Below are 16,093 nucleotides of genomic sequence, written 5' to 3'. Positions count from 1 at the left end.
GATAAATGATACAAAAATAGTTCTGCTTTCCATTTATAATCCATTTGTATACCATGAAAAAACATTATTGGTTGTTGTGTTGTGTTGCGTTGCGTACCTCAGTGTGTCTCTGATGAAGAGTGGCGTACTCCTTCTTGAGCTCAGCCTCTCTCTCATCCAATCTGCTGACTGAATGAAAAAGAGAATTAGTCTTATTAAATGTGATGAAAACTTAGTTGGTGGAAGGCACAATGTATTTGCCCCACATGTTGCATTGTGCTATGTGGTTTTATAGTGGAGTTACTTGCTGCAGTAACATCTAATGACCAGAAGAGGGCAAGCATGCATCAAGAAAAGCCTGTTGAGTAGAACGCTTCCACTGAAATAATGAGAAACGATGCCTAAGTTTCTTATATTTGAGCAAATACCACCAACAGAGGTGATGTTAAATGTAACATCTTGAATTTATACAGGTAGCAGTGTGTCTTCTTGTGTCTGATTGTATTGGTGTGAAAAAGTCTATGATATTGAAACATTTTAGTTTGCTGTTTACAATCCCAAAAAGTAGAGTACACACAAAGGAAACAATGAATTTAACACAGTCCAATTTAAAACTTTACCTTTTTAAAAAAATAGACATTCCAGGCTAAAAACACTTCCATTTACAACCAGAAACGGGAAAAAACATCAAATACAGGTTATAAAAAAGTCCACAGACCTATCTATGGAGCAACCATGAGCTTCGGTCTTCATGTGGTGGTCAGTGTCACTACAGATGTGTAACAGTGTCCATGTGCTCACAGCTGATACAGCCAAGTGAAAGAAATATCTAGACGGTGCTGCTTTTAACAGGAAAATTCAACACCTACGTGATCCATGAAGAGCAGCGGTGTAGAGTGATAGAAACTGTGATTCAGTGAGAAGGCTGATAGAGGAACTGGTGGTTACACAGTGGAGAATAAATAACCTGAATCAGACACAGAGGGTTGTAGAGTAGAAGGAAGTGATCCTTCAAGAAAACCCCACATGTGAGGTCTGAATATCTCCTACTGAGAGCATCGGTCTACTCATCCTCTATCCAATCACAAATAAGTATGATATTATAGTCCAGTGCTGATTTATCTAGTGAGATGAGTGAGTGATGGTTAGGGTGCAGCCACACTGATTCATCATTGGTGTAATGTGATGAGATCATTTCTGTTCAGCTGAGTTTGTTTCATCATTCCCTTGCTGCAGTTTGTACATACTGACGTCTTTAAAAGGATTTAATACTTTTAATTCACCAACATGGACAGCTAATAATGAGGCATGTTCTGGGAGCTTTACTTATCAAACTGTTTTTTTTTAACTTTGTTAAAAGATAAAAGTAAAAATCCCTCAATTTTACTCACAAACTTTGGAATGAAAACTTTTATTTATCCAACTTCTTTTGACTTAAAAATACCATTAAATGCTGTTAAAATTCAGAGTAGATCCCAGATGACTTCAGAACAGAGCTGAGCACATCTGTTTACTCTGTGTCTGCACTAAATATCAGTGAATTATACGTTACTGAAGGAGTACCATTAAAGAACTACTGTGTTATATTTAGTGCCATTTAGTGGTGAGGTTGCATATTGCAGCCAACTGAATCCCCCCCCCCCCTCACACACACACATCTCCCTTTCCAAGCATGTAGAAGAACCTATGATGACTGCAAACTCACAAAAAATTAAAAGGTTAGTGAAGGTTTGGTTTGTCTGTTCTGGGCTACCGTAGAACAAGCTGGCACTCACTCCCTATGTAGATATAAAGGGCTCATTCTAAGCTTTATTTTTCATGGGATCATACACTACTTACAATACACTTAAGCACTGAATTCTACTTTTTTGTATTTGAATATTTAATGAAATTGTACACCACTTCTTATTTCTGGAATTCATCAGGCAAAAATCTGCATGGATGTTTCACTGCTGATGTATCCTCACTGTCTGCACTCATTAGTGTGGAACTAAACATAACTCATCTATTTACAGCAGAATGTTGTTTCCATTTCAGTTTCCAATTATTACATCAGGACTGTTCATTTCACATTCATTATTCACAAAGATTTGAAGATTCCACACAAATAAAATGAATTGTGTACTTATATAATAATAATGATGATCACTGATTAAATTAACCATTAAAAAACCAATGCATTTAGCAGATGTAGGGTCAATCCTAATCTCTGATCAGCTCTCCCTTCATGTGTTTAATCATGTGATGACTTGCAAGCAGCTCTTAATAGTTACTTTCATACTTCACACTCAGCAAGGAGCTGTTTTACTCTAATTGATACTTCAGAGCAGTTTGACAAATCCAGGTGTACCAGTAGTCTGATTCTCATCATTTACCTACAACGTCTCCCGTCCGAACCATGTGACACCCTCAACCCATCAAATAAAGGAGGAATACAAAATTAATTTGACCAAATATGAGCAAATAGAAACAGAGAATGAAGATGGTGAGCTCATTGACATTTAAAGGGTTAGTCTATGTTTATGTCCCACCTACAGGCTCCAAACACAGCTCACTGATCTGAAGTCACCTGGCTGCCAAATCTGTCCACAAATGTTTATTACAGACATATGAAAGAGAATAAAGGGAAGTGTCGCATCGAAAGGAATTAAAAAAGAAACATTTTGCTTAGAGCTCTCAGATGTTCCCTTTGTGTGAGCGAGGCATAGGTTGCACTGCTGCTGTGGAACAAACAAGCGAGTCACACACACACGCTGCCGACAGTGCGGTCATGCTCTCATCATGAGGGTTTGCTTTTAATGTCCTGAAAAACACTCTGTAAAAAAGGTCTTTCCTATTTTAAAAAAACTAATGAGCTGTTACTTTTAGACATTCTTAATTTTTTACATGAACGCTTCTGAACTATTTTAGATAAAATTCATAGTGAGGTTGAGGTTCTACTTCTCTAAAATGTTCCTGTTGTAATCAGAGTGGGTTTGACGTCTTTCTGGACATGGAATATGTTTGCTGTGTTTCATCACAGCTCATTCAGTTGGTTTGGCAGCAGGCAAACGCTCATGGTAGGTTACTAATGGCCTTTATTCAGTGGGGGACATGGCGGTCCATCTGCCCTCTGGCACATCCGGCTAACAGACAGTCACAAGACCTGTGAACTGTCAATGCTGCTCGAGGGGGCTACTGCTGCTCTGTGTGTGTGTGTGTGTGTGATTTTCCAGAACTATGTATGCGACACATTTTCAAATCCTATAAACTTACTGTGATCTGCATAGTTTTTCGTTTTTAGCTCCAGTTGACGTGTGTGTGACTCCAGTATCACCAGCCGACCCTGGAGATCCTTCTTCTCGCCCTCCTGGGAGTCTTCGAAGACGATGTACCTCTGCGGGTAAAGACAGAAAGAGAGAGAAGAACAGAGCGTTTATCAATCTCACATGAGTATCTGTGAACTTGTCAACTTCCAGTGAGGCCTTAATAATCTGTTTATGGCAGCAACAGGAGGCAGACATGTCCCCTTAGTCACACAATCATCACTGGCGATGACATCAAAGCTCTTTGAAATGTGTTGGGCCTGAAATGGAGATGGTCTGTGTGTGTGTGTGTGTGTGTGTGGAAAACAGAGCATACAGTATCTGTCTTCAGTCCATTGTGAAAGCCACGACAGGTGCTCAGCGCTGGCTTCCTCGCCAGAAAGCGCCAACGGTTGGCTGCAGCCTTTTGTGCGTATATGTGTGTGTGTGTGTGTGTTTGAGTGTGTGTGTGCATATGCAGACTTGTGCGGAGTTTCCTTGGAAAGTTAGTAACAGTTGATATGAACCAAGGTTGTTTTTTCAATCTTCACAGCAGCCGTTGGCACAAACCTCAGTGGTTTTCTTGGAGGGAGGGGGATGTGTTCATATCACACAGGACTAATAAAGCACAATAAACCAGTGTATTAATAATCTGTATTAATAATCTTTATCTTCTATTTTACTCTTTGGACTTCAATGTTTGGGGTCGGCGTCTCGTCTCGCTCCTCAAACTACATCCGGCCACTGATTCGCCCGCTCCAATTCTCACTTCTGCCCAAATCTAATCCATTTGATGCTGAGTCAACTCTTCCAACCCTGCTGGCAGTTCATGCTCAATCTTTGTCAACAGATTAGATTAAAATGAAACTTAAATGAGCTCTGACAGAAAAAAGTTAGTCTTTCAAAAAAAAGGACAAATAAGATAAAGTGAAGGGAAAAAAAGTAGAACAAAGCAGCAAAGCAAAAGCAAAACTGCTGGAGCAAAGTCAGAAGACAGCACGTGATTGTAGAAAGAAAGTGGATTTACAGAGGAATAAAAAAAGAACAACGTGATATTAAAGCCAAGATACGACTAAAACAATGTATTAAGTCAGCTGATTTCTTTCTCCTGTTGTCTTCCTGTCGACCCAATTCTGTGTTAGACCTTTTTAGCCAACTTCACTTTAACTTATTACCACAGCTTTTACACATTTGTTTTGGAAATTATGCTGAACAGGCCTCATTTAAATGAAATTATACCTAATTGTTGAGTTAATGCCTGTTCAAAATTGACCTGAGGACAACAGGAGGGTTCAGCATTTTGAATACTATGCTGAGAATTCTTGCTGAGAGTGAGAAACCACTCTCTCTAATGTTCCTCTGTTAAATATGAAGCTGGAGCCAGGAGACTGTTAGCCTTAGCTTAGCATGAAGAGTGGAAACAAAGGAAAACAGCTAGCCTGGCTTTGTCCAAAGATAACAAAATCTGCATATCAGCTCGGTATAAAAAGTCTTCAAAAATATTCTGAGCCAGATCCAGTTAATTTAGTTTTGCACTGATCAATCAAAAGAGAGATAACCTATCAATTAACCAGCTTTAAAAGAGCTTTCACACCAATATGACAGCTGCATCGTGATCTACAGAGACAAATGGTACATGCATTTATATAGCACCTTCTAGTCTTATCAACCACTTAAAGTGCTTTACAACACACACACACACACACACACACACACACCATGGCCAAGGCTGCCATGCAAGGTGGTCACCCATTCAAACACACACTCAAATTTGGGGCTCAGTATCTTTCCCAAGGACACTTTGGCATGTGGACCGAAGGAGCCACAGATGGAACCACCGAGCCTCTGATTGGATGAGCGGCTATACCTCCTGAGCCACAGCTGGCTGATGTTACACACTACATTCTGCACTGACATGGAAGCAACAATTTTACTGTAGGAAAGAATGGAGGAAAAGTTCATTTAGTTCATCTGTGAGCTCTTAAAATTCTTTAATCCTACTGGGACTTGAGAAAAAGATCCAAAGCAGGTCATACATCATCAAGTATCATCATCGTGTCCTCTTGGTTAACTTCCCTTGTATCGATATGGAGCTGATCAGCTGAGTCAGGTATCTGATAAGAGTTAGCCTGTGAACATGCAGTCTTGTGATGTGGGTGCTGGTCCTGTGGTGGTGGTGGAGCCCTGAGCAGAGAGGATCACCTGAGTGCCCCCTGTTACAAGTGGTCTCTTCTTTATGCAAACGGTCACGCTGAGACTGGAAGTGATCAAAAGTGTCTGCTAAAAAGGTGTTTGTTTCCTCCAGACATTCTCTGTGTGTTCTCTAAGAATGTTGAAAAAAAGAAAAACCAAACAATTCAGTCATTGATTGGGGGGGGCGGGGGGTGACTTTCTCTGCCTTTGGCTCTCAAAATATTTCCATGTAGAACACTTGGAAAACATTTAGAGATGATTGAGTAGTCAATTACTGTCATGTTATGTTAAAGTTGTCAACTACTTAATTAGTCACCAAATTTTGAGTCATTTGTTAAGAGGAAATTGTCCAAATACTCTGATTCCAGCTTCTCACATGCAGGTATGTCATGATAACTACTTTAGTTGGACGATATATTGTCTCAGAAATAATTGCGATAAACAATATTATCGTCATCTGAAAATCATTTACCTTTAATTTCATATAAGCTGTGTCGCTAGCTTCTGCAATCTCCACTCCACTGCAAAATAATGATCATGGTAATCATACGATGTTGATAATTAGGTTTTTGTACGATAAGTCGATACCGTAATTATTGTGATAGGCCTACCCATGTGAATATTTTCTGATTCTCCTTCATCTATGACAGTAAAGTGAATACTTTTGGGTTGTGAACTGTTACTAGACATTTGAGAATGTCACTTTGGGCTTCGGGAAACACTGATCAACATTTTTCCACCGTTTTATAGACCAAACCACTAATCGATTCATCTAAAAAATCTCTAAAATAAAGAGACTGTTTACACATTCTGTGTGAAAATTGCCCTGACATAACATCCTTTGTGATTCAGTGCAACATAAACAAAATTAAAAATTAAGCCCTTCTTACATCCGTCCCCTTATTAGCAGCATGTGGTTGAGAGACACACGCAGGGCCCCCGGTGGGTTCTGCAAAGATTAAAGAGCATCTAAAGAACTCGGACGCTGGTAGTGCTGAAACCTTTAAGAGCCTTAACATAGCAGTGTGCTAGACTACAGACAGGAGGCTTCACAGTTGGGGTGGGAGAGTGGGGGGGTGGAGAAGTGCACCCTAATCTGCTGTGGACACGTGTGTTAAAGACAAGGTGAATTAGTTACGGGCCTTTGTTTCTGATGATGACCGGACGAGGATTTAAACCGTGTCCTCCTTAAGAGTTACGCCAATTAACCATTAAAAGATAAACCAGTTGATAACATGGCTGACACCCCCCCCCCCCTCCTCCACATCAACACATTTATCATCTCTCTCCCTGCTGCTCGTCATATGACCCGAGAAGGAGTTCTTGTGCATATGACAACGCTCCGGAGAATGAGTGTTCCAAGCGTTTTAACGTGCACTCTTCCCCCTACACTGCATGTATAATGCTCCCTTTGTCCCCGGACACCAACAACACACACACACACACACACAAACACATGTGGCACCACCAGCACGAGTGCGTGCACACACCCACACAGACAAGCCTCCACTGTTTTGGCACTCAATTGACAGAGGGTGAAATAAACTGCTTTTGGGTTTTTTAGTGTCTTGGCTGTGGGTTGCTGCTTGGGTATTTGGGATGACCGGGGTGTGTGAGACTAATGCCGTGAGAGTAGTCAGATAACTTCATTATAATGATACAGTTAATAATATAAATGTATAGTAAGATTTGCATTATGAGTCTACTGCAAACCAAAAGATGAATAACTCACTTATGATCTCTGCCATGCTTGGACATGGTTAAAAATATCAATATAGTAAATATGAGGAGAGCTGGTGTTATATTTCATTAATCCATGACTGCTCTCAACTCAAGTCTGTCAAATGTATGTACTTATTATGAAATATGTAATAAATGTTTTTTTGTGTTGCGCAGATAGTGTGTAGGTTTATATCTCACACTTCACATTCTTTTATCCAGAGTGACTAACAAGTGATCAGCAAGAAGCTCTGCACATTATCACCACACTATTAGACTGGTTTAGAGTTCAATTCAAAACAGACTCTGTGAGGAGAAGCTAAAAGCTAATGTAAACATGCTAACATGTTCATAATGTGAATAAATGTGTCTAATCAAATGTAATTGGTTTCTGGTGACAAGCTAACCCACCCATCACATAATACATTTGACTGTAAGCTTGTAGCTAGCAGAGCGATAGCTTAGTGGAAGGTGTATGTTTGGATTGTGTTTGATGTTTGCTATGTACTCACTTTTTCTGTATTCACTTACTTTTTCTGTACTCACTCAGAAATATGTCACATTAATGAAGCTAAAGATGCTCATTTCAATTTCACTGTGACTTTAAACAGGTGCGTCATGTTGATAATCTTCGTTTCACTCGTTAGCATGCTAACATTAGCTAAGGATGACTAAACAAAAAGTATAATAAAGCTGCTGGAAATGTCATTAGTTTTGTGAGTATTTAGAGATAAACTAAAGTACTGGACAAACTGAAGTATGAACCTCATGGTGGCACTAGAGAAGTTTGGAAAACCATGAACTAGGCAGAAGTTGTGTATTCACGGGATTCATAAAAATGTGTTTGTTTTGCTAGCATGTAGTTGCAACTAAATCTTGACCTCATGCTAGCGCTACATGCAAATTCAAGTCAATTTTATTAGTGTAGCCCAATATCACTAATCACTAATTTGTAGTGCTACAATAATTGATTGATTATTATATTAGCTGGCTGACAGAAAATTAATTGGCAACTCTTCCAATAACTATTTAATTGTCATATTGCACAAGCAAATATTATCTGGTTCTAGTTCCTCAAATGTGACAATTTGACGATTTTCTTGCTTATACATGACAGTAATTCAATATTAATGTTTTAGAATGTAGCCAAATAAAAAAAACTGCGGGCTCTGAACAATTGTGAATGGCATTTTTTAACAGATTAATGATCAATTGATTAACTGAGAAAACAGTGGGAAGATAAATCAATAATGAAAATAACTGTTATTTGAAGTACAAATTTGCTTTGGGTGGATGGGGGGGGGGGGGTTATAATCTGTACAACATGCAACTTATTATCCACTGAATCTCAAGTTACTGCAATTCATTTCTGCACCAAATTTCATTACTATCCATTCACAAGCTGCTGAGACATTTGAGTCTAGATCAAAGTAATGCACTGATTGACCAGCTGATATCCCTACAGCTGTCATATGAGGCTATGGACAGCACTAAAATTAAGTGTGGAGATAAGTCTGGCCATGTGAGACCAGAGGCTATGCTACAATACCATAAACCAATACTCTTTCATGTTACTGACGATCAATCAACTGGCATTATGTGTGAGTGGAGCTGTGGTCTCTCAGGTCAGCAGACAACCCTAACCGGACAAAAGAAGTGAGGGAAGTGCTGTTTTTCCCCAAGAATTTCCTGCCTTGCCTTTTCCTCCGTTCTGCCGAGACAAACCACCAACAGGATCTATTCCTCTGGGCTCCTAGTACTGTAGTGGCGAGGAGAAGCGGGGACTTGGCTTACACAATGTTGTTTGTTTGGAAAGATTAATCTGCTTCTCTGCGTCTACGAGCTGACTTGTGAAATGAGCAGCTTAGTAATCGAGTCTGTGGCACGCTTACTCGTTTGCCTCCTTTGAGCCGGCAGACACTTTGCAACTGTTGTGGCAGCAGCTGTCCAAGGGACTCTGCATGAGGACATTACTATCTCACTACACAGCAACACAGTGTACAGGTGTATTTCTACTGAAAAATCATCACTGATATCCACCATAGTTTCACATAAAATCCACTTTACTGCCCTCTTTGATTGACACAACACTTTGCCCAATGACAAGTTATTTGCTTCACACTCAGTATTTGGCATTTTGGTGATGTTCTGACTAGGAATGTCACTTTTTATTCAAACTGTGATTCTCACACATGAACAGAAGACATGAGCAGTGATGGAGAACAAACTTGAGCCAGCGTGGATGGATGAAGAGAAGAGACTACAGTGATTCCTTCTTCTTCTTCTAGAGCACATCCAACACAGTTCAAACACATCACCTCTCTGAAGTTCAGTACAAAAACACCACGGCAACGAGTGTTCAGCAACCTAAAGACTTGTGTCATGTGAACTGTACATTTAGTTTGGAAGTCAGCCACACTGGTGCGTTTGTTTAACACTGATCATACTGACCTACAGATTACATTTAATGACCATAACTCACTGTATTAACAGGAATCATTGCTCTTTGTTTAACTCAATGAAGTTAGTTGTTAATTTGACCAAACTCTACGTTCAGAAATCAAAATTTACAAGCATGACGGAGCAGTTTTCTCAGCTGATTATCTGTGAAGAATGCATTTCATCTACAGCTGAGGATACAACAACAATGAAGCCATTATAAATATTTAACAGCTGTAGGCTTAACATGGGTTTTATTCAATATTTTTTACTCTATTTTCAATTATCTTACTATGGATACACTTGGTGTGTTTGGATACACTTGTTTGTTACTTACTGTAAACTTCAATTGAGTTTAGAGCTACAAACAATCCCTTAAATCAATCAACAAATATTAATCATTCAAGTAAAGCTTATAAATATCAGATATGAGATGGTTTCAGGTTCTCAGATTTGAGATTGTGCTGCTTTTTCACATCTCACATTAACATAAATTGAATGTGTGAGTTTTGGACTGTTGGTTGGACAAATGAGACATTTGATGACATCGCTGTGAGCTGCAGGAAACTGTGATAGCTGTTTTGCATAGTTTTATTCATTTTTTATAAACCACAATCAATTTATCAATGCTTGCTCAGATTTCTAAGCTTGTTTACTTCTTTAAATCGAACATTTCCTCATCTAAAAATCAGGGAACTTGTTATTTTGGTATGAGCGCCGAGAACAAACCGCACTCTTATTTTTGTAATGTTTTTGCCGTGGGCCTGTGCAGATGATGTGCATGCAACTGCCGTCACAACCACAACAACAAGGTGCTGTGCTGGCACCATTATCATAAATCTCAGAGCTATGAAACCAGTGTGATTATGAGGCCTTTTTATTGGTTCGTTAACCTCATCCTGGCACAGCTGTGACTTCCTACGGCCCTAAAACGCCACATCCTGAATTATGACTGTTCGACACGGGACATCTAACCTCTCCTATAGAGGGAGGATGTGGAGTCAAAAGGACGAGACCTATGACATCACCTCAGCAAAGAAAAAAAAAACAAAAAAAAAGGAAGACATAACGCCTACGTGAAATGTGACTGTGTGAGTGAGGTATTTCACACACTAGCTGGAAGGGAAGCAGACTAATGTGAGCCTATAACATACTGATGGAAAATCCTATGAGCACAGGTCTGCTTTAAAAGCTTTAGCAACATGTTACGACATGACATCAATTATTAACACGCTGCTTTGTGACCTGTCGCGCCGGTCATTCAACATTTAACCGTCAAATGAAATGTCATCAACTAGGAGAACACTGAGGTGGATACAAGAGCACATTTCATTGTGTTTTACATTTTAAATGGGAAATATTTCTAGTGTGGACCGTGTTGGCCCCCGCTAGTCTTACTGGAATTAAAAGACAGATTAAATGTACGGACCCCTGACCTGCTGTAGATGATTAAGGTGCTGGATGCTTGTGTGTATAATGACCAAACATGAGGGGGGGGGGGATTAAGAGGAGGGATGCTGTGTGTTTGAGTATTAGTAATAAAACAAAACCTCACAGAAGTTGACTACACAGCAACAGATGAATATATATGTTAATATATGTGCTGCTGTGATATCGATGCACAGACACAACCTGTTTGGATTAAAGGGATAAACCATCAATTTATCCAGTTAATCTAACATATATTCATGAATCTCAATTTGTCTTTAGTTCATTTTCATGGCACACTTTTCTGTAAATCATTAGCATTTATTCACATTTGAGGTTCTTTCATATAAAGTCTGTTACATATGTCAAGTCCATGGCTGCAACTAATGATTTCAGTATTTTCAGTATTGATTAATTGTTTTGGAAATCAAATGTCAGGAAATGAAAATGCCTTTTTTTTTATTTGCCAAAGTCAAAGTTTCTGAACAACAAAACAGAAAAAAAATCACTTTACTGTGATGTTTGACTTAGAAAAGCATTAAATCAACACATTTTAAAGAGGTTGAATGCAACAGCTGTATAGAAACTGCTGTTTTCTGGATGACTTGAGTCACATTTTATGTTATTTTTTGACAGCAGGTGTATCTAGTCCTGAATGATTTTGGAGAAATTAGAGAATACTAGAATACTGGATCACATATCAGCAAGTACACAAGTCTATGCACCAATCTGATGTTTTATTAATAAACTTTACATTAGTTTCAAAACAGCAGGCTAAACAGCAAACTGCGCTGTGCAGCTACTGGTAACGATTGTTTTATAGCAGCAAGGAAGAACTGATCTCTGGTAAATACTGCAACGTCACGTTAGCTGTTAGCAACGTAACATAACGTAACGTAATGTTGGCTGTTAGCAAAATGTCAGCAATTTGGCAACATTTTACACTGGAAAGTCCCACCAGTGAGGCTTCAGTTTCAACAACAGCAATCTTATAAATCATTACACTTCATATGTCATCATATCACATTCATACACAGTTACTAGTATACAGCTGTTACATTTTTTTTAACGCAATGGTATTGGATCTGTACTCTGTAGGGCCAATACACACATTCAGATACCAGGATTAGCATTGGGAAGGAAAAACTGGAAATCTCTAGAAAAAATATCTAATTGTGATTATTTTGACTGATACTGTTATTGCGATATGATTGTTTTTGAGTTTTTATGAGTTTTTTTAAATTATTATTCTCAGAAACATTAAATAGAATTATGGTGTGATATTTACAGGGATCTGTACCAACCTGGGACTTCTCTGCAGCACCACAGTATTTCAATTAAAATGCTACTTTGAAGTATTGTGCCTCCTGTGATTGGAGTTGCAGTTAACCATATTGTGATATAAATACAGGTTAGATTAATTGATGAGCCCTAACCCTAACACATTTTAACATTACAGTGGAACTAATGTGAAACTAACTACAGTCATCCTGGCACAATGCAGGTATGAGTCCTGACTTTCACCTTACTTCCTGTGTCCATCATCATCATCATCATCATCAGCACCACAAAACTAATATTACAATGATTTCATAAAGAAGATAGAGTTATCTGTATGTGATCTCAGCCTGGACTCCTCTACTTTAACAATAACAACAATGGGGTGTGTGCACTATGTTATATACAATGTGTGATGAGTGCAACATTTTGTTATGTGTCATTTATTGTTGTGATTGACACAGCTGGTGCTGTTTTGTTCATACGTTGTAACTGTGGAGGCATTCATGCATGCAACACTGAGTCCCAGACTAATTTCCTTATGGAGACAATCAAGTTTATCGTATTGCAATAGAGAGAGAGAATCTCTGTTAGACTGTGTTTCAGTGTTTAATCAACATGTTTTCCCAATCATTTTATTTCAGGTTCTATTGTAGTTCATGCTTTGATTTACATTTTCATGCTTATTGTTTTCCATTTGTCTTTTAGTCTTTACTTCAGAACCTTTTGCCAAATCATGTATTACGCTGTGTGTGTGTTTGAATTGATTCAGTCTCACAAATGTCTTCAGGATATAGTTAATATAATGGAGCTGTGAGTCACCTCGTAAACTCGGACTTTCGGCTGAGAGAACAAAAACTCATACTGCACTAACACACTCCCTCGTAACTAACAATAGGTACTGAAGGTGGGAGGGAAAGTGCACGCTCACACACACACACACACACACACATATACACACACACATATACACACACACACACACACACACATACACCTCAGAGTGTAGTGAGTAAGGGACTAGCATCAGTGTGACTGATGCTGGATTCTGCGCAGGCTTCATGACTGTGCAGATTTATAAAAGGTTTTATTACTGAGGAGGAAATTTATCGTTTGAGGTTAGGAGAGAAATCTGCTCATTTACGTAACTGTAAGAGACTCCAGCTGTACAGTGAACACAGCTACAAGTCTGCACTCGTTCCTATAAAATAGGTGGACAGTGATGATCAGCTGAGCATTTATGACTCTACTCTAACTCAATGACTGAAGTTTACAAGCTGACTTTTATATAAGATCTATACAGGCTGATCACTGTAGGATACTACCCCCTTCTTTTAACACAGCATCTTCCCAATTTGCACACAGCTCAGTGAGACAAAAGTAGACCTACTGTAGAGCTCACCTAATTAGGATGTAAACGCATTACAATTTCACAATGTGCGACAGTGCATCAACACAACAACAGCTCAAAATGTGTGACAGCAGCACTGTAATGATGAGCTGATTAACATAGCGTGTAATTAGGGTTGAATCAAATGCATGTCATACCTGTGGTTCACACTTGTCATAACACATGAAGCTGAATGTGATCTGATCCTGATGAACAAATCACTGACTGGTTTGCATGTATCTGATCTTGAAATAACTCAACTATAGTGTCTGCACATTGACTCTCATGCAGCTATATAACTGCAACTCCCAAGACAGTCTACCATGGTGACATAAACTAACAGCTATTCAGTACAGAGTGTACTTCACACAGCGTTTTCTATGAGATAACACGCTTAATATAAACTAATGTCATTGCTGTCTATTATTCTTCAATCTGCATGTACAAAACACACCAAACAGGGTGGTGGCAAGTACAGTCAACCAGTTTATAAAGTTTTATTCTTTTATAATAAAGTGATCTGTGTGGATCTGCATGTGTGCCGAATTAAAGAGTGGTTATAAAATGTCATAAAAGGGACTAACTCTTGTTCAATGAGGCTTGATTTGCAGCGGAGTACATAATGCGATCCTTTAATCTAAAAAAATCCGGATTTTGGGAATGAGTTAGGCAGTCGGTGTGTTGGTGTGTTGTTGTTACCCACCTCTTCAGTGTGTTTCCTCAGCGCTTTCTCTCTCTCGTACTGGGTGATCAGCTGCTCGTTGTCCTCCTTCAGCAGTTCCAGCTCCACTTCGTGCTCCTGGTTGACAGCGAACACCGAGTCCAAGTTCTCCAGCACGGCGACGACCAGCGGCATCAGGTCTTTCACTACGTCCTCGTCGTATTTCTCGATGAGACGCTCGAACTCTCGGTATATGGAACTAGCCAAACCTGAGACCCGCTCGGACATCATGGCAGAGTTGCCGGAGTCGTCCTGATACAGGACTACGTCGTCCAGCTCCATTTTTCTTGCCTCCGCTTGCGCTTCTTTTCCCCCCCAACAACCACCAGCTAACGTTAATGAGCTAGCCGCAAGCTTCAGCTGGCCAGCGGCTCTAAAGAGCAACTAAACTGTGCTCCTAAAACATTGCTCGACTGTTGGTGAGTAGTTGGACTGAGACGCTGTACTTCATAAACAATGTTAGTGTCCCTTCCTCCTCCTGGACGGCTGACTTTCACAGCTTGCTATCCTCGTAGCCACCAGTACTGAAAAGTCTTTACTTGGCTGCTGATTAGTTTCCCTGTCCAACAGATGAGCTCCTGTTGCTGCTTTCAAGTGCTGTCGGAAATACGAGTACACATGCAAATACCCGCCTATGCAAAGAAGTAAAACAATACTGAGATTATCTCGGTTGTTACTAGATATAGAGTAGTGCAGCTTTTAATAAAGCTATGCAATTCTGAAATAAAGCCAAATGGTAAAAAGTAAGCAAAAATAGTTTAGAGCGTTTCAAAACAGTGAAAGACTACAGTTAGTATTTGGTGAATAAGCAGCAATAAATATAGGAAATAAAGACGATTAGCGTTTTAGTTAATGTTATTGAAGCCAAAGATGATAATAATAATTACGTCTGGCCTGTTGCTCATATATAGCTACAGTTTGATGACGTTTAAGGGGCGGAGAACAACAAATTAAAAGAAAAAAGCTTTGATTTAGTGCTCAAGTAGTTCATTTCTATTTCTTCTATTACAGCATGTTTCTACTCATTATATGCCCCACTTTATTATTTTACATTTAGTTACTTAGCGAATGAATTACAGTGATTACCGTTTCTTCTGCAGCACAATCAAAGTAAAGTACCATTTGATTTCTTACATAATTTCGCTGCCAAAAGTAGAAAAGTCTATTACAGTCATATCTGATACATTTATATACAGACTGTCTACACTGGAGTTGACCGTGTCCGAATTTTAAAGCAGGAGCTTACGAGGATCACTTGAAGATGTCATGTGTCGGTGACGGGACGTCGCGCTGACGTCACATGCTAAAGAGGGCCGGGTAGGACAGAGTCAAAACTGAAGTTAATCCTCAGAGACATATTCATTGGAAATATTTCAGAAATTATTTACGCCTCCTCCCTTTGACTCACAAAGCTGCAGCACAGAAGACAATCCACTTTGTGAAGCTTAAAAATAATTTCCTCACACTTTTATTCACCGTCATTCAGCTCAACAGGTTGCTCACTGTCAAGTTTCACTCCTGTTATTCCTCAATCGTGGAGAACAATAAAAAAAAAGATGAAGAGTGGGCTTCTCAAAAGCTTTTATTTTGCATCAAGGAGTCCAATGCAGTCTATTGAGGATTTGTAATAGTTATGCAGGCTGTTCAAACTTCAATATTATC

The 16,093-nt window shown here is 39.2% G+C and overlaps 1 protein-coding gene across 1 annotated transcript in view; it reads right to left on the bottom strand.

Moving 5' to 3' along the window:
* Positions 1-14,936, bottom strand: part of spag9b (sperm associated antigen 9b) — a 41,473-nt gene extending 26,537 nt beyond the window's left edge. Inside the window, exons 1-3 of the mRNA XM_053340873.1 lie at positions 14,414-14,936; positions 3,235-3,355; positions 98-168 (exon numbers count right to left, since the gene is read on the bottom strand). Coding sequence (XP_053196848.1) covers positions 98-168; positions 3,235-3,355; positions 14,414-14,713 — 492 coding nt within the window. The 5' untranslated portion in view covers positions 14,714-14,936. The remainder of the gene's footprint in view (positions 1-97; positions 169-3,234; positions 3,356-14,413) is intronic.
* Positions 14,937-16,093: the final 1,157 nt, after the last annotated feature.

Source organism: Scomber japonicus, chromosome 20 (assembly GCF_027409825.1).
Source record: "Scomber japonicus isolate fScoJap1 chromosome 20, fScoJap1.pri, whole genome shotgun sequence".
Classification (NCBI taxonomy): Eukaryota; Metazoa; Chordata; class Actinopteri; order Scombriformes; family Scombridae; genus Scomber; species Scomber japonicus.
Note: the sequence above shows the minus strand (reverse complement) of the source record. Positions and strands in the feature narration are given on the sequence as shown.